The following is a 19,109-nucleotide window of genomic DNA, read 5'->3' as shown; positions in this document are numbered from 1 at the left end:
TAATAGTCAAGTGATGACTTCATATTTTTTGAGGAAAACATTCATTTAAGTCTCTAGGAAAACTTAGAAGTATAGAAGGAGCTGTATGTATATGTTGGCCAGAACTACAACTTCTGTTATCTTGATATTTAGAATCTTCTTAGTTCAGAATTCCTGGGCACAAGGAGCTAGGCTTAGGCTTTAGGTACAAGGCAGTTGTGTGATTCTAGCTCCTTGCCTTGGGCTTTTTTGTTTAATGCTTCAGCTGTATTTGAAGTCCTCCCCAGTCAAAAACTAACCTGGCATTCTCCCCTGTGTGAATTAGCTCATCGGTTGCTTTTTTCTTAGAATTTTTTTCTCATTGGTAAAAGAAATTTCCTAACTTTTCACGGTTCCATGTCTTTGCTCCTGACTCTCAGTATGTGGGAAAGGCAGAAGCCAGCCCTTACTTCAGTAAGAACACTGCAGCTGTTCCCATGCTTTTTAAAGACTGCAGTGGAACTGTTTCGAGTAGGTATAAATAACCGTATTTTCACGTTTTGTTTAACAGTGAATGTTTTATTTTCAGTAACAGGCAATTTGTAATTACTGTCACTGTTAATCTCTTGCTAGATGTTTGCTAAGAGGGTTAACTACAGAACTAAATGGTAAGTTTACAACTGCAAATAAGGTCACCAGGCCAAGTCTAAACAAAGGAAAGAGGAAGGCAGAGAAACGCTTCCTGAGAAAGAAAGGCAGGATGTGTGCACCCTCCCAGCAGCTTCAGGCCACTGAGGCTGTTGATTTCCACGTATGCAGAAAGAAAGAAGGGAAATCATAATCACTCATGGACACTAGGAACTTGGTAGGGAATTTGCAAACATGGTATAACATTTTTGTTTTTGTTTTTGTTTTTTAAAGAGTTTATTTATTTAACCGGCAGAGAGGGAACACAAGCAGAGGGAGTGGGAGAGGGAGAAGCAGGCTTCCCCTGAGTCTGGAGCCCCATGGCGGGGGCTCGATCCCAGGACCCTGGGATCACGATCTGAGCTGAAGGCAGACTTTTAAAGACTGAGCCACCCAGGTGTCCCAGGGTATCATGTTTTTTTCAGAAAAGAAACCTGTGAAGTAGATGTTCTTTTCTAGTAGATGAAGAAAGTGAGGTTTCAGAAAACGGTGTGTCTTGTCGTTATTTACACAGGGGATTCCATGCCTGAGGCAAGGATTGAACACGTGTTGGCTGGACTCTGAAGGCCCTTGTAGGCACATAGTTTCTGCTGTTTGTATTCCATGTTGCTCTGAGTCGAGGCAATAGAATTTGGGAGCAATGGGAGTTTTTTCAGGTAAATTAGGATTTTTTTCTTTTAATTTGGTCAAACGGCGTAGGCTGAAAGAACACTGGGGGCTAGAAGCCATAGAAGATAACTTAGGACCACTGAGGTGACCACTTCCTGTTCAGTAAGCATGATGTTTGAGGTTAACATACTGGGAGCCGATGCAAGAGAAATAATGGATTACTGAGGAAGATAATACCATATTCCTTTGGTATTTCTTTAAATAGCTTTTGAGAAGCATGCATTTTAAGAGATAGTGATTTATTGATACTATGTTGCATTTTTTGAGCGGAATTCTATTTTTGACAGAAGAAAATGCATAGTCTGTGGGGCAGTAAGCAGAAAATTGGCACAGTGAGATTTGATCACCTGGCCAGTGATCCTGGACATTTAATAGGGACATGCGTAAATTGTAGTTTCCCTTTTTAAAGGTATAAACCAGTATGCATGAAGTTAGTGTTCCAAAGTCTATTGATGTGTAACAACCTGTCTCTAAACTTAGTATGTTTGCGGATTCTGTGGTCAGGAATGTGGACAGAGTCCAGAGGGATGGCTTGTCTCTGTTCTACAATGTAAGTGACTTCAGCTGGGAAGAGTGGACACCTGGGGTAACTGTCTGGAGGTGTTTATGCTGGTGTTGGCTGTGATCCCAGTTGAGACTTCGGATCAGAGCACTCTTCTGCAGCCTCCCCAGTGTGCTTTGGGCTTCCTTACAGCATGGCAGCCCCAGGTAGTTCGACCTCACCCACAGTGGGCCAGGGCTTCAGGCACAAATGTTCTGACAAACAAGATAGAAACCACAGGAGGTTTTATGACTCAGCCTTGGAAGGGACCAAGCATTACTTCTGCCCTTAAAGCACTTACAAGCCCACCCAGATCGAGGGGAAGGGGACGTAGATCCAAACCTTTGAGTTGGAAGAGTATCAAGATTATATTGAAACACATGTGACAGGGGAGATAACATGACTAGTGGTTTTGGAAAATACCATTTGCAAAACAGTACTGAACCCTGTAATGTGGGCTGTCCTACACAAGGTGGGAGAGAACTATATTCATGTCCCCTGCTGTTTCTATTTTTAGCTTAGCAGTAGCTTTATTGCCATGGATACTTCTCAGAGTATTTGATGAATTATGGAAATCTAGACATATGCCGGACCCTAAGTTCAGTGGTTTCAGACTATCTTTGGAAGTGCATCTCTTTTATCTAAATGAAATAGGGGAAATTCCAAATTATACAACAGAGAGTGAAGCCTCTCTGGTGCCCAATCCCTTCCCTGTGCCTTAGACCCTAAAGCTTTTCCAAGGAATGCTGGGGCATTACAGAACCAATCTGATCATCTAATGGATGGGAGAAACCGAAGTACAGAGGGGCAGGGATATTTTTGCCAATGATTTCATGGGTTTGTAGCAGTTGTAAAGTTGAAATCAAGTCTTGGTATCCTTGGGCCGGTGTTCTTTGCAATATTACTTAAAATTATGCTATTGCCTTTTTTCCCCAAAGGTAAATATAGTCATTGAGACTCCTGGCCTGAGGCTGGACACAGTGTACCTTCTTGGTGTTTTTGGCAGCTTCTCTTCATTATCCCAGCAGTAGGGAAAGGGCCAGAAGAGGGAAGTGAGATTCTGCATGAACACCTATAGCGTTTTTAAAAAATGGTGATCACTTTCTCATGGCAGGAGGAATGGGGCTTGTGCTTGGTTTTCAGGGGGCATTCTTTGCCAGGATGGGGCATCTTGGGGACTAAGGCTGGGGGGGAGCTGAGTCTACCTGAATTCTCTTGCCCTCTGACCTTGATAGGATCATACCATGTACCTGGAGAGGAATATGATGTGGTGAGAAGCATATGAATCCTGGAACTAAGTAGACTTGGATTTAAATCTTAGGAGTTACCTGACTTGGGGCAAGGCACTTTATCAATTTGAGCCTCTGTTTTTACCTTAAAATGTGAATTTAATAACCACCATTTAGGATTTTGGTAAAATGAGAGGTGGTAATATATTTAAAACCTCTTACATAGTAGAAAGTAATGGGGTGTTGCCATTGAGAACCTCCACTTTAGTGTCTACCAGACTAGGGTTCAAGTCCTAATTTTGCCACTTGCAGATGTATAATTTTCAAAATTTTAAATTTCTTTTGTCTAATAAGCTTAAAAAATGGATCCCTTAGTGCAAGTTTTAGGGAAAAGGACAAAAAGTCTAATAAAAATAATTTGGCTGATCTTCAGCTAACTATGTTAATTGGAATTATTCCTGAATTTTTTCCTCAATACATGAAATTCAGAAAATCTTGTAAAACTTCATAGTAACTCTGTTCATAATACTCCATGGTGGGCTTTGGAGAATTATTCATGCTGATAGTGGAATAGATTCTCCCTAGCACTTGAGCAAGGGTGTTGTTTAAAAAAAAAAAAGTCTAGTTGTATAAATACAGGGTAGGAAAGATCACCTTCATGACATTTTGTGTAAAATGGTTTTCAGCGTTCAATGATGGGAAGGTCCTTGCAAGCCCTAGGATACACTCACGGTTGTGCACAGTCCTGATGGTGTCTGTGTTGCTGGATGCTATGTGGAAGGGGGAAACGATTCATTATGCTACAGCTGGAGCATGGTGACCAGCATGGGGAAGGATCTGGAAAGAGGAGGAAGGCAGAGAATCCATGTCCAGGACCTTTGTGGTCTAGGTGGTGTACAGGGGTATAAGGAAGATGCTTGGGTTGTTCGGTCTGGAAAGGAGGACCACATAGTGAATGTCCGTGCTGTTTTCGACTATCCACAGGATGAGCAGACTTTTCTAGGAGCCACAATAGTTCCCTGGCTGAGTACTTGGCTGAGGCCCAAGGCTAAGGGGAGAAGGGCTGCTTACAGGTCCGGCTGGTGATTTTACCGTTCATATAGTCGGCCCCTCCCCCAAATCCACAGAAGACCTCTAAGCCCTTGAGGCCTGAAGAAAGCGGGGGGCAGAAAGCTTACTAGACTTTTGTGTATGTGATCACCTCCACGGCCCCCTCTCCCTGGAAGTACTCCAGGGCTCTGACTTGCTCATGGCATCAGATTGCTGCCTCCCTCCCTGGAGCCAGCTGGCCAGGAAGTGAAGCCGCGCCTGCTATACTCACTGTAGTGCTGCTTAAACTTTAATGGGCACGTGAATCCCCAGGGGGCCATACCAACATGGAGATTCTGACTCACCTAGGTCTCGGTGCCCACCCCCTTCCCCCGCCCCACAGTCTGAATTTCCACAGGTGGTGGTGATGCTGGTGTGTGTGTGGTGGTGATGCTGGTGTGTGGGCCATATTTTGAGTAACAAGACTCTACTGCAAATCCTGAGTCTTCCCTCCAGGCTCCAGCCCAGTGTCATCAGGCCAAATGACCAGCTCCAAGCTGCTCGAAGAACTGAGGCTCACACCTCTGTTGCTGTTGGGAAATACTGCCTTAATTCCCCTCCCAGCACCCATGAGACCGTCTTCCCCAGATAGAACTTAGCCATGCAGTGGCCTGGTCATGTGGAGGACCATTTCAGCAGTTACTTGATGTATTTAAAAGAAACAAAACCCAAACACACCCCATTTCGGCTTCATCTGCATTTGGAATACAGCACTTTTTGAATGTGTGCTCGATGCTGTCAGAAACTTTACCCTAAGACACACACATCGATTTTGCCTGACAGGGTGGATTTCTTCTCTTGGAGCTGTAGGTTTGAGATGACCCTGAGGTATCAGCTTGGTATAGTAATCTTTACAAGGTATGCATATAATGAGCCATTGCTCAATGAAGCCATAACCGCAGGAACAGTGATTGAACCTGGTTAAATATATCTGCCCCCCACTTTTAAAATTCTATCAGGTTATCAATAGGAGCATTTCTAATTCTCTTTCATGTCCTTTTCTTTCTTTCTTTATTTTTTTTTAAAGATTTTATTTATTAATTTGACAGAGATCACAAGTAGGCAGAGAGGCAGGCGGTGGGAGGAGAGGGGAAGCAGGCTCCCTTCCAAAGCAGAGAGCCCGATGTGGGGCTTGATCCCAGGACCCCGGGATCACCACCCGATCCAAAAGCAGAGGCTTTAGCCCACTGAGCCACCCAGGCGCCCTTTTACGTCCTTTTTAAGGTCCCATCCCTTCCTGCAGAAGTAGCTTATTGGTCAAATGAAGTAATGGAGAGATTTCTAGTGATGATCTTGGTGAGGTCTCTTACACAAAATCATGGTGCCTTTTTTTGTTGTTGTTGTTCGTTCAGAAACTGTGTCGTCTTGGGAAAGGCACTTAATATCCCTGATCACAAGTCATCTCCTCTGTGAAACAGGGTTAACATTATCTACCTTGAAGAAATTAAAGGAGATGACGTTAATGAAAGCATTGGGTCCATTCCTAGCACACGACATGACAGCTGCCTTTGTCTTGGATTTGTTTCTGACTTTTTTGTATGAGGGCCACATTTTATTTCCTTTCCTGCTAGTCTCAAAGCATCTTGAGAACAGGATCTGTATTTTAAATCCTCTTTTAGCCCTTTACTATGTGTTCAGTAACAAAACGTTGAATAAATTAATGAATGACCAGATAATCTCTAAGGTCTCCCTGGCCTTTTAAATTCTCAGATTTTTATTCTTTCAGTGTTCTAGCTGCTTAGAAGCAATTTGGAGAATTCCCTAAAAATGAACATCTTCCATGTTAAGGGATTTTCTTTTTTGCAGTCTTATGAAATATATATTACATTATTGCTAATAAGTGTGTACCTGAGCCTGGGAGCTAGCTGCAGTAGTGTAAGTATCCTCCTTCGTTCATGACCTAGGGCCTGATTCTGTCTAGTGTGAGGTAGGTAGGTCAGGGTCTGGTCTTCCCCAGAACTGCTCTCTTGGGAGGATTCCTGTGAAAGATAAGCAAGAAATATGCATTTGTTCTTTGTCATGTGACTTGGGAGTCCTGTGTAGTAGAGGCTGTTTCAGAATCTGTTCATTTCAGTGCTCATAGAAGATGCTTTTTGTGTTTTAGATTAAATTACAGTCTGATCTGTGGGGTTAGGCCAACTCAGCTGATTAGAAGAGGAATAGTAGGTCCTTTCAAATCTAGGGAGGGAACCTGGCTTCCTACATAGGCAGGTCCTTCTTGAGTTGTCTGTACGAATGAGTGACTGGGAAATGGTGCCAGTGGAGGCCATCCTTACTAGTTAGTCATTGTACCTCTGAGATTGACAGGAAGCTGGTAGAAAAAGCATGGGCTGTCAAATTTAGATCTGAGTTTAAATTACAGCTTGGGTAGATAGACTCCAGAATCTCAGTTTTTTAATGTTTAAGAAAGGGATAATATCAGCCTTCTAGGTTTGTAGGGGTGATGAGTTAGAAAGTATGTTAAATGCTTAGTGCAATGCCTGGCAGTGAGATTAGGCCTGATTTAAAGACAACAGTGATGCATTTCAGAGGAGGCTTAGACTAAATGGTCTGCCACTCAAAGTATCAGCCTTGGAGCGTGCTGAGGAGTATCCCAAACTTCGGCATCTTGTGATAAAAGTGCAGACTGCAGCGGTGGTGCTGAGTTTTTCATGGATCTGGAAAATGGGCGAACAGTCTGGGAATAGAAAAGACTCCATTGCATGTTTTGTGACCTGATAATTTGAAATACTGGTTCATATGTGAGTAACTTCAACCATTCCTCCCTTCTCTAGGAATTGTTGTCCACTTAAAGGTTTTTGTCCAGGGTGGGGGGGGTGTTTAGTAAAGTTATCTTAACTCAATTTCCTTCAGTCCCTGATAATTCTACATGATTTCTGTTGTCCTTTAATTCTTGGAAAAGTAAATACGGCAATAATAAAAATAAGCATCATTAAGTCCATTCCACACGTATAGTCTTTTTTTAGACAATAAAGTGTTCCGAAATGTGCTTCTGTGTATTGGAAGAGACCCTACACCAAGCTTTGCTGATTAGCTTGTGGCCATTCTCTTCCCAGTGGACCAATCAGTATCCATTTCAGAGGCTCAAAGTATCAGGGTGAGGTTCTCCAATAATAGGTGAATTGGATTCCATGCAGTACGATTGATTTTTGGTTAGGAGATCGTTGGGCTGTGTGTGGCAGCTAATTGTAGATTCTGAGAAAGGTGGTCAAGAAGTAGTGAGGACTGATGACTTTGAGACCCAGAAGTAAAATCAAGTTTTTGTTCTTTCACATGCAGCTATTTTGAACTGGAGAGCAGTGGTCTGAGGGATGAGGTCCGATATCACTATATGCATGACGGGAAGCCCAGGACTGAGGCCCTTCCGTACCGGCTGGCAGATGGACAGTGGCATAAGCTCGCATTGTCCGTTAGCGCCTCTCATCTCCTGCTCCATGTCGACTGCAACAGGTAGGTCTGTGCTTCTGTTCTTCTGTGATTCTGTCCTTGAAATTGAGCAGTGGGAAGGGGGAAAAAAAATCAAACCCCTCCAGGCCTTACTGGGAAATAAAAACAAAGGGACCCTAATTGTAATTTAACCTACCAAATGGGCCATTAGATGTGCTGAAATGGCCAACCGTAATATGCTAAGAAAACAGTTCATTAAGATGATACAGTATCCTGTGACTAGGAACACATGTACAAAAGGTTGATGACAGATTGGGGAGTAGTAAGTGCACCTCCGCGGACTCCCGGCACCAGCTGAAATTCCATGGAGCCGTGATCACAGTTAACTCTGATCTATTGTTGTTGAGCTCGTTCCACTTGGAAGCCAATGAGCCACTCTACCTTAGAATGAAGCTGAGAAGCCTATGCCACGGAGGCAGCTAATTCTCTTCCACTTCATCAAGCACAGCTTTGCTTAAATATCTTTTCCAAACAGAGGCTTCGTAAAGAGGCTGTGCTTTGAATCTTTGGGAATTAATGCCCTCCATTTTCTGCAGAGGGATGAGCCTTTCAGGTTGCCAGTGGATGGCAGGACCATTGGTGAGACCTGGGGGGTTTTGTCACGTGTCGTGAATTGGGGTGGAAAGGACATCTCGTCCCCCATGTCTGTCACTGGAGTCAAGTTTATTTGGAGCTGAAAAAAACTCTTGGTCTCCATTGGATCATTTGTGCCTGGACAGTGTCTAATGGCGGTTGAAGGGAATATTTCGATCACTCTCGAATCCACTGAAAATCCTTGTGGAGAGTGATCTCCCAGAGCAGGTCTTACCCATTGTTAGCAGTGCCTGTGAACTGTTGGTTCTTGTTACTGATAATGTCAGAGTTAAAATGACTGTTCAGCCACAGGACTTGTTCTGTTAGGTCAAGGATAAGGAACCGGCGTGTTGTGGACAGTCTCCTTTCTGGAACCGAATGGGAGGAACAATAATCCAGGGTCAATCAGCTCCAGATTACATTTCTGAGGAGGAGGCGCTCCAATGTGCTTGTAGTTCAAGCTCTGCGGGTTCTTTTGGAAAAGGGCTGGGAAGTGCAGAGAGCAGAAATTAATGTTAGGCTTAAGGGAACTTCTGCCATCTTGAAATGAGTCTTGGTCCATTTTGATTTGTTTAAGATGCTTTCTGGACTTGGAGAGAATTGTGACTTCAACTGGACAAAGCTTCCGTAGAAATACTGGCTCCTTTTCACCCTATTGTCCTAACTTGGGCTGTCTGGAGAAAGCTGGCCCTCACCTGCCATCTTTCTTTCTACCTCCAAGAGCTCACTGGTTCCGTCAGTTTTCTAGCACTCCAGCCCAGGCAGCCTTCCTCTGGTTGCCCTGCTCCCATCTGTATGCTAATGGGAGAGCAGAAAGGCCCTGCACGTCCTATGCCACAGGTCAGAAAGGGGCCTTAAAGTTCTAGTTTAGTAATTCCCACCTGAAAAGTGTGGGGGATACTGCTGGTTTCTTGCTAAGCAATTTTTTGCTTACTCCTTCCAAAAGTTTTGTCTTCCTTTTTTTACTAATCTCTTCTGGAGAAGGAAAAAGAGGAAAGAATATGTCTTTGCTAATCTAACATTTCACACTTCTACAGATTCTCCAGTTCCTATGAAATACTCTTTTCTGACCTCCTCAGCCACTTCGGCAAGTTAATTTCTGTGCATCTCTTTTTAAACTTGTAAACTGGGGTAATACTTGTTCATAGATGGGAGTGCTAAATGAAATCATCCATATAAGGGGCTCTGAGTGGTACTTAGGTTTTGATGCTCAGTACCATGTTCATTGTTGACTCTACACAGTTGTGGTACCTCTGTCTCCAAACTTTCATACACTGTATGCCCTTCTTGGCTGCCTTGGCCTTTCCACCAGGAAAGTGGAGAGAGGATGAGAGCTGGAGCCCATAGTATTTTATAAGGTCAGACTCATTTATAAAGAAATGGACTGAGGGGGATTCTGAATATCCCTTCATTTCTCTTGAAATTTATCACATTTTAGTTCATAACCTAACATGTCCTTTATATAAGATCTTGGAAGGAGAATGTAAAGTTGTTACTAGTTAATAATTATGGGCCCCAAACACAAATGAGGTTTTTGGATAGGTCAGGGGAAAGAAAGGCCCAGAACAACTGGACCACAGGAGAGGTAAAATTGATTTTCAGTGTAATTCCCAAATCTGGTGACACCTAAGAATTACTGGGGAACTTATAAAAAAAGATTGGGTGACCAGGCCCCATCTCTGATCAGCTGGATCAGATTCCCTCAGGGTAGAGACTTCTGAGAAGCTGTATTTTTTTTTTTTAAAGATTTTATTTATTTATTTGACGGAGAGAGATCACAAGTAGAGAGGCAGGCAGAGCGAGAGGGGGAAGCAGGCTCCCTGCTGAGCAGAGAGAACCCGATGCGGGGCTCGATCCCAGGACCCTGAGACCATGACCTGAGCCAAAGGCAGAGGCTTTAACCCACTGAGCCACCCAGGTGCCCCGAGAAGCTGTATTTTTAATAGGCTCTCCATGTAGGTCTTATGCAGGTGGTCTAGCCTTGGTACATGGAATGGTATTTCAAAACCAGTGGTTTAGGTGGAAGGGGGAGGAAGCTGAGGAAGAGGGTAGGTTGCAACAAAAGGTAAGGGACCTTGGAAAACCAAGTACCTGGTACAGAGCCCCCAGGAAGAAAGAAGAAAAGATAAAGGAAAGAGGGTAGGTCTAGTGAATAGCACAGGCTTACCTTCTTTACAGGTTTCTTTCTAGCAGTGCTAGCTGATTGTAGGGTGGCACAGACTCTGGTCCGTTTATCAAGATGCTGGCCTACTTATATAGGCCACTCACCCATAGAGTGAATGTCATAATGTCTGATTTTTTACCCTTTAGGCTATGCATTTCATCCTCTCGAGATTGTTTTGAAGGCTTTCCCTCTTAGAGGTACACTTTTTTTCTCAACCTGTCCTAGAGTTCTACTGGCTAGGTGACAAACAGTGATGTGATAATATTTACTGAGTGTTGACTTGTGCTAGGCACAGTGCTAAGCATTTTATATAGATTAACTTGTCCCATACTCATGTTTACTATCTTGCTTTAAAATGATGGGGCTGAGGTTACATTATAAGTTTACAGTCCTGCTTCTAATATGTGGCTGTACTAGGATTTGGACGCAAATCTGATTCACGAGTGTTCTAAGTGCTAGGCTGTTCAACCCAACAGTGGGGAACTATGGCACTGGAAGGGCCATAAGGGAGGCCAAAGCCTGATTCAGTGTGAGCAGTTTGCTCCTTTACAGTATCTTCCTCCTGCACGTCTTAGATTGCTGATCCTTGGAGTTGTTTGGTGAAATACAGAATCTTACTAATGAAACTCATTTCATTAGCATATGGGAAGAGACCTACATTTATTGAGCATCTATTAGAGGCCAGGTAACATGCTCGCCATAATATTTCTTAGGATAGTCATGTGGGGACAATTTTATTAGAGCTATTTTACAGGTCAGGAATTAGGCTCAAAGATCAATAACTTGGTCTCAATCATGTGTAATAAGCATACAGCCAAAACCTTGAACCGAGATCTAACTCCCATACCTTAGTCTTTTCATCCCTGCAGATCACCCCTGTAAAGTGTTAATGACCTGTACTTTCCAGGACATAGTCACAAGCACACGAAGCAGTCTTCCCAGGGGAGAAATGCTACAGACGTTTCTGGAACCATAAAAACATTTGCAATAGGAAGATTTCCCGGGAAATTCATTGCTCCGAGGAACTGGTATGTGGTGAGATTTTCCACTTTTTTAGGATGAGAATTGAGAAACAGTCTTTTCAGACCTAATTACACTAATTGTCACAAGAAAAGTGACTGCTATTTTAGTTGGTCGTGTTACACTTTCTGCTTGCTACGGAGGCTCACACTTTTCTTCCTGCTTCAGCTGTTTAGCTGTTTTAGAAGCTCCTGAACTATGGATAGCAGATTACCTCAAGCTAGAAACAGAGAAGGAACCATTTAGTTGGGTGCATAGCCTGATTATCTCCATCGCCCTGGGGTTTTTTTCCCAGCTGCCTTTGTATTTTTTTTTTAAAGATTTTATTTATTAATTTGACAGACAGAGATCACAAGTAGGCAGAGAGGCAGGCAGAGAGAGAGGAAGGGAAGCAGGCTCCCCGCTGAGCAGAGAGCCAGACGCAGGGCTCGATCCCAGGACCCCGAGATCATGACCTGAGCTGAAGGCAGAGGCCTTAACCTACTGAGCCATCCAGGCGCCCCCAGCTGCCTTTGTATTAATAGTTGCCAACTAAGGCGAGAATGAAGCCTGCACTAACCTTCCTCAGGTTCTCTCATAACATTCTCAGCTCACCTTGTGGCCTCTTCCCACTACTCAGAGACGAGAATCCACTGGCATCTGGGATTCGGTGCATTAAGTGTTCTGTTTACCACAAAAGATTGTCTTTCCTCCCCTTTGTTAACTTTTATCTTTCAGTCAACTCCTAAAATTAATGTATTGGACACCCTCTTCCAGGCTGTGGAGGATGCAGAGAAATAAGTCCTTACCACCAGAAAGGTCGTGGCTTATTCACTCAGTCACTGTTAATTCTGACACAAGCAGAGCCCCCCATAGTGATTGACCCTGGTCCCCAGATATCAGAGAAAGCATGGATTTGGACTGAAGCCCTATTAGGAGGCTGATAAGACAACTCAGGATAGCAGCTGAGCCATGGACAGAACTGAAAATGGTCACTCCCAGCATCTTGGTGTGGAAGTGACTGGAGCTGTGCTTCTCATTCACTAAGGGACAGACTCAGAAGTGTTTCTCATTCAAATGGCACATTCATCTACCCTTTGGCCAGCATTTCGTGCAACGTGCAGGTGTCCCTACTCCAAGCCAAACTCCTGTTGCCTCACTGCTGGAAGACATCTCTTACATAGTCATAGTGCAACAGAGCTCTGAACCCTGACCTTATTTGTTTAGACTTGTACAAGTGTGCACACATGTGTGCAGCTCAATTGTCAACTCTGACAGGAAGTTAATGGTTACAGTTTAGACAACAAACACACTTAGATTTTACTTTTAACACATGCTGTTTGTTTACTGCAGAGCACACTGAATTTTTGCATACAATTGACCTTGAGCATGCAGAATTAGGAAAGAAAAAACAGTATAATTCACTGAACAAGTCAGTAATTCAACATTTTTATTCAATATTTCAGAGTAACTTCAGGATATGAGCATCTGTTTCTCTATAGTTTTCTTTCTTTTTTTTTTTTCCCGAAAATGAAATATGTCGATAAAGCATTTTTTCTCCAGGGAGCTCCTCAAGTATTTATAAACATCTTATTAAATTTATATTCCTTCAGGTAGTTAAGCCACATGTATAACATACTATGTTGATTTCTTTTTTAATCTTATTTATTTATTTGACGGAGAGAGAGATCACAAGTAGGCAGAGAAGCAGGCAGAGAGAGAGGGGGAAGCAGGTTCCCTGCTGAGCAGAGAGCCTGATGTGGTGCTTGATCCCAGGACCCTGAGATCATGACCTGAGCTGAAGGCAGAGGCTTTAACCCATTGAGCCACCCGGGCTCCCCTAACATACTACGTTGGTTTTTATAAACATTTCTGCTATAGTCAGGAGGAGAAAATGAAGAGATGACTATCAAAGACCACAGCTTCCAAGAGATCCTGGCCAAGACTCAATCTCCTGCTTTCTCGACTGGATAGATGCTTCACTTCATGAATAGAAACACATGCACACAATTTACTGAAATTAAGATAAAATGGGGAAACGAGCATGAGCTTCATGTCCAACTCAGCCAGCAGCTCCAGATCTTCTGTCCAGGAAGAGAGGACAAGTGAGCTAGGGAGATGGGATATACCTGTGTGTAGGTTTAAGTAACGGTAGAAGGCAGCAGTACAAAGAGCTATTCTGAGGCTGTATGTGATGGATTGCTGGATTCCTGGTGGAGACACTCGAGTTTGGTAGATCACAGGAGGGAGAGTTGGAGATGTGGAATAGTCTCTCAGTCTCTTACCATCCCAGGTGAAAATGCATTACAATTTCTGCAGCTTTACAGTTTTGTTACTGTGTGATTTGATTCTGTACCAGTCACATGAATTCGGCATGGAATGAGGTCTGTTTTGTAAGCATTACAAAGCCAGTCACAGTGCTGGTGAGAGAGGAGTGTGTATGTGTGAGTGGAATCAAGTTGAGGGAAAGCTTCCAGGGAGGGCCAGGGAAGGAACTATGAAAGCGGGGAGGGAAGGAAAGGGAAGGAAGAGCTCTTCCGTGTGGCTTAATCTAGACTGAAATGAATGCTGAATCTTTGTCTTGGTTTTGTTGTTTATAAGATGTGATTTACATATGTTATACAGGAGTGTGAAATCAGACCATTTGTGCTTTACGTTCCTTGAAGATTCTTTGTACATTCACTCATTCGCCGGGAACCATGCTTGCATCTGTAAAATGGAAATAATAGTGACTCTTCTAACTTAGAGTTGTTGTAAGAATGTAGCAAGAGAAGGTGTGCCAAATCTTGATAATTTCAAGCTGCTTTATACTGCATCATGAAGTCCTATAGATGAATACTCTCAGAAAGAAAAGCTGTTAAAATATACTGGGAAGGAATTCAATATAGTCAGATTTCCCCCTGTGTACAAACAGTAGCTTATGTCCCAAGGAAGAGGACCTAGTTTGGATTGTGGATCTATGGTGCAGTGTAGGGTTTGAGGACAATCAGGTCCTTGATGTTACTTTGATGGCCAAATCTTAGGTAACGTTCTCCGGTAATTTGGTTCCATGGCTAGTAATGCAACACCAAGGATACATGGTTTTTATACCAGTGGGGTCCCTTTTAAAAAATATAAATAAATAAATAAATAAATAAATAAATAAATAAATAACAAAAATAAAATAAATTAAAAATAAAATAAATAACTAAAAATAAAATAAAATTAAAAATTGCAGCACCTCTTTAAAAATGGGAAATATTGTGAATAGGGAAGAAAACCTCCTCTCCATTGTGTTAAGATCTTTTGTTGATCCTAGCAGGACAGTTTGGTGTTTTTCCCTTTTTAATCACGTGAGAGAGGAGATGCAGAAATTTACTTCACCCTCCCCATCTCAGAAGCCAAAATTATCACAGTTTTTATGAGGAGATATACAAGTAGGTGAAACTTTACAGAGTGAGGAAAACTCACTTGTTTTAATTTCCTTAACAAAATAATTTTGCTTTTCTACTTGGAAAATCTGGCTTTTTAGCACAAGAATGTTCTGGACTGCAAACTGGAGCTGAAAGAGATTGGTAAATTCATATGACCTTGAGGAAGGAATGTTCTGTTTCTGGGCCTTAGCTTTCCAGGTGCAGTAAGGGGCTATAGGTCCAGGTGGTTTTTAGGTTTACTTCTGTCTATGACCTTCTGGGCATGTGTCTGGTTTACTTGAGGCATGCTTTTCTTTTTTCTAATCTTCAGAACCCTGGAGAGCAACCCAGCCCTGACTCTTCAGGACCCTGGAGAGCAACCCAGCCTTGCCATCCTCGCAGAGCCCTTTCTGTAGTATAGACCAGCAGAGGGTTTGCAGTGACCTGATTGATACATGGGTTGGTTCAGTTAGCATGCTGCTGGTGAGCAAAGACTACTTAACTCTAAATGCCCAATCTTTTTTTCCCAGTTGTCTGTCCTCTTGCTGGAGTAGGTGCTGCATATGCATTACTAGATGCTAATGGATGGTCACGTCTTGTTCTCTCCCATCTTGAGCTCTTTATTTCTTCAAGTGTTCTGCCCCAGACATGTGACCATGGACAGCCTTTTGGCGGTGCTGGCTGACCTGGCGATAAAGGTCTTGGTAGATCGATGACCTATAAGATAGAGTAGTGCACCTCAGCCAGCAGATAATGTATAGTTGCACTGTTGAAAAACATTTCTTCTGAACACTGAGGGAAGAGAAAAACCTTTGCTGCCAAGCTGTAAAGATATAATGGGGGAAACTGGATCTAAAGATGCAGGTGGCCAGTGTTATAGATTTTTGGCAAAGTGGAGAGTAGCTACTTAGTTGGTAGGCAGCCTGGATATTAGAGTATTGACGATCTCATTCTGACTGAGCCCCTCTCATTTCTACCCAGGCTGTGTACCCTGTGGCTTATATTCATTCCAACCTCATTAGGTAGGTTCCACATTTAACTTTGCCCTGTCTTCTAATGATATCAGTAGCAGACCTGTTCCTAATTTTGTCTTTTTAAGGACCTTCATCTTTTCCTCTTGTTCCCTAGAGGGCCTAATGAACTGCACTCTGGTGTTTTTAGTTTTGTAAATAGAGAAGACAACAAAGGAATACAATAGAATCTATTCTTTATTTGTTAACTTGTTGGCTACCCGAGGCCATGAGTAGATTGACAAGAAGGCACTTTACCGCATATGTGGGACCCAACATACATTAGAATACAGAGGAAAACGGGACTGCATTTCCAACTCTAGTGATTACATCTATGTGCCTTCAAACACATCCTGAGTTGTCACTGTATGGCGTGGACAGGGTTATACACTGGGTAAATGGAAGGGGAAATAGGCTGCAAGAGAAGTAAATGTGTTCTTGTAGGAAACATATCGATGCTTGCATCTTTCTTGTTACAATTTTATTGTCTCTTTGATGGATATGCACAGTATTTTTTAAAAAGGAAAGCAAGGAGAAAAAAGTCAAGCCAGAACAATACGTGTGATGGAAGGAATCTTGTCTTTCTAAAGAACACATTTACATATTGCCTCTGTTCCCCTTATGATCCATTTGTTGGAATAGAGCATTGGGGAATAGAAAATGCATGGCCCATGAGGATTTTTTAACTGGAACAAAAAATCGAAACACTGCATTAGTTTTTTAGTTAGACCAGGGGTACTAAGGTGGCACGGAATGGATTTCCTACATATTGTAAAGAAGTACATCTTTCTGGAAACTGAAAAAGTAGCCAGAGTGGTTGGAACTCAAAGAAACAGATGGATAGTTGTACCTGTTTGGTTGTCCCCTCCTTTTTAAAGAGGGTAAGGTAGGGATGGAGGTGTGGTATGAGGATGAGCAGGCTGGGAAGGAAAATGTTTCCACACATTGTTTTCCCTGCTCTGACCATAAATTCAGTTGACTTTTGTCCCTCGGCTTGTCCTTGTTAATTTCTTGTGTTTCTCCCAGTAGGAGTTCCAGAGCTACTAAGCCAGCTGCTTGGTTAATGTGTCTGGGCCCTCACTGGAGGGTTTTCCCCAGGCAATTAGAGTGGAAATAATTCCCTTTCTCTTAAAAAAACCTCTGTGATGCTGTTGTCTGCAGTTCTTTCTCAGGAACATCAGGCTGCATCTATACTCACTAGAATCTATTTGTCTGGGCGTATGACTTTCCTGATAGCACACTTAATACACAGGAACTTACGTGCTTGGAGCTGGGGCCATCAGCTGGCTTGAGATGCTCAGCATGTCTGAATTAACTAGAATGGAATTTTATTTCCACTGGAGGTAAACCACAGGCTGTGACATCCTGGTACGTTCTTAGCATTGCACTTGACTCACTCATTCACTCCGTGCACTTTTGCTGATAACTGGTCTCCAGGTCTGATACTGTCTTTGAAGCACGGGCAAGGAAAGAGTTGGGGGAATTTATGGCTCCTATTTCTTGAATTCTTGGACATTTTAGCCTCAGAGGCTTAGCACCATGCTGGAGAAAGCTCAGACTTCTTGCTTAGTCATTAGTGAATTAAGGTTAGTGTCCTGCATTTCTTTAAAGATGATTCCTCTAATCACTTATCTTCAGTGTAGCCCTCTGAACTAGGTATTATTGCATCTTCTAGATGGGGAATTGTGAGGTGCTGAGAAGAGAAGGGACTCCTCCAAGAGTATATAGTAAGTCTTTGCAGCCTGGAACCAGCATGCAGAGGGCCGTCCTTATTTCAAAGAGCTTATTCTCCACCAGTCATTCCATTTTCTCTCTCTCTCTCTTTTTTTTTTTTTTAACACCCTCATGTGACAAGAGAACACTCGTAACTTCTCATGGAAAAGTACAATGTATTCCATTTATAAACTGAAGAAAACAAAGGTCAAGTTATAAGTGCTATTTTCTAAGACTGGGGATGCTAATCACCTCCTGGGGCCATTTCCCTGTGGCACTAAAATCTCCCTTGTGCATTCCAACCACTGCTGGTCTTCAGACTCTCGAAGGCTTCTGTGGTATTGCTTTCAGACTCTTCTTTCCTGGAATCTGAATGTTGATAGGCAGATTCTTGGTCTCAGTACTGCAGAGAGCCTATTGGGTGAGGCCTTTGAATGGCCCATCATCTTTGTGTGATTGGTATGGCTTGCATATACCTCTGTGCTGATGTGTAATGGCCAAGGACCCAATATTAAATCACAACTGACTGCAAATGAGCCATTTGGCCATTTCTTGAAATGTGTGAGAGATGAGTTACAGTAGTCTCAGTGTTACATGGGTGGTTTTATACTGTTTCAATATAAATTCTGATACTCATGATTTCAAGGTGATAAACTCTGTTCTTTAAGGTGACTTTGAAATCACAAGGTCTCATTAAAAACTATTGGCAGTGAGGCTGGGGGACCCCTGATTAGGAGGACGTTGGTCATTATTGCTACTTTTATTGGTATTTAATTAGATATATATACTAGAGCCTATAGGAGCTAATAAGAGTGAGGTGCAGGATGTAGGTGAGCACCTTGAATTCAGAGTAATTTTCACCGGTGGCAATTTTTTGCAGACATTAGGGTGATGCATGAGGAGTTTGCAAACCTGATTACCATCTTTCCTACCCATCCCAGCCTGTAGGTTAGTGCATTTAATGGCCTTCTGTGAGTGTTAGGATTAAGGTTACAATCCTTCCTAGAGCTGTGAAAAATTTTTCCTGGTCTGGTCCAAGTTTCCTTCTTTTTTTTTTTGCACCGCGTTTCCTGCTTCTCTGACCTCCAGTTCTTTCAGTTCCTCAAGAGAACCAACGTCATGGATGCCACAGGAGCGCTATACATGCCATTTTTGGAGTATCGAGAGGTAAATCCTACTTAGCCTTAATCCTCAGGATAAAAGAAGTCTCTTGTGTTTTATACTTGGACTGTAATAAAACAGTGCTTCTTTTCCTGCAGTGGAGTTTTTGATCATTTCATTGATGTCTTCTTTTCCCACGGGCTGTAAGCGCCCTCAGAACTCGTCATTCCCTATTCCCAGTGCATATCATAAAGCCATCATTGTACTTACGTAGCCAACAGATACTTGTGAATACCTGAATGAATGAATAGATGGAAGAGTTCTGCTTTAGAGGTCTGTATTTGTGGCTTCCGACCTGTGATCTTACCCTTCTAGAAGGTTCCATTAGTTAAGCCTCCTTGTTCTCTTCGCCTCTGTCTCCTCTCTGGACAGAATGGACATCATTTCTACCCAGTATGCTAGTACAGGATTATGGGAAGCATCCAGTGAGAACCAGCATGGAATGTGTGCTGTAAATTTCAATATGCTTTGTAAATT

The 19,109-nt window shown here is 42.7% G+C and overlaps 1 protein-coding gene across 3 annotated transcripts in view; it reads left to right on the top strand.

The window, feature by feature from the left end:
• Positions 1 to 19,109, top strand: part of LOC111149686 (neural EGFL like 1) — an 836,166-nt gene that overhangs the window by 125,138 nt on the left and 691,919 nt on the right. For 2 of the 3 annotated variants that reach the window (XM_022506909.1, XM_022506908.1), the window contains exon 4: positions 7,453 to 7,623. The exons of the other annotated variant lie outside the window; for it this stretch is intronic. In XM_022506909.1, coding sequence (XP_022362617.1) covers positions 7,453 to 7,623 — 171 coding nt within the window. The remainder of the gene's footprint in view (positions 1 to 7,452; positions 7,624 to 19,109) is intronic. 3 annotated transcript variants of the gene reach the window in all.

The sequence above is a fragment of the Enhydra lutris genome, unplaced genomic scaffold, assembly GCF_002288905.1.
Source record: "Enhydra lutris kenyoni isolate GAN:26980312 unplaced genomic scaffold, ASM228890v2 scaffoldscaffold22, whole genome shotgun sequence".
NCBI classification, from domain to species: domain Eukaryota; kingdom Metazoa; phylum Chordata; class Mammalia; order Carnivora; family Mustelidae; genus Enhydra; species Enhydra lutris.
This window is presented reverse-complemented; position numbering and strand designations above follow the sequence as displayed.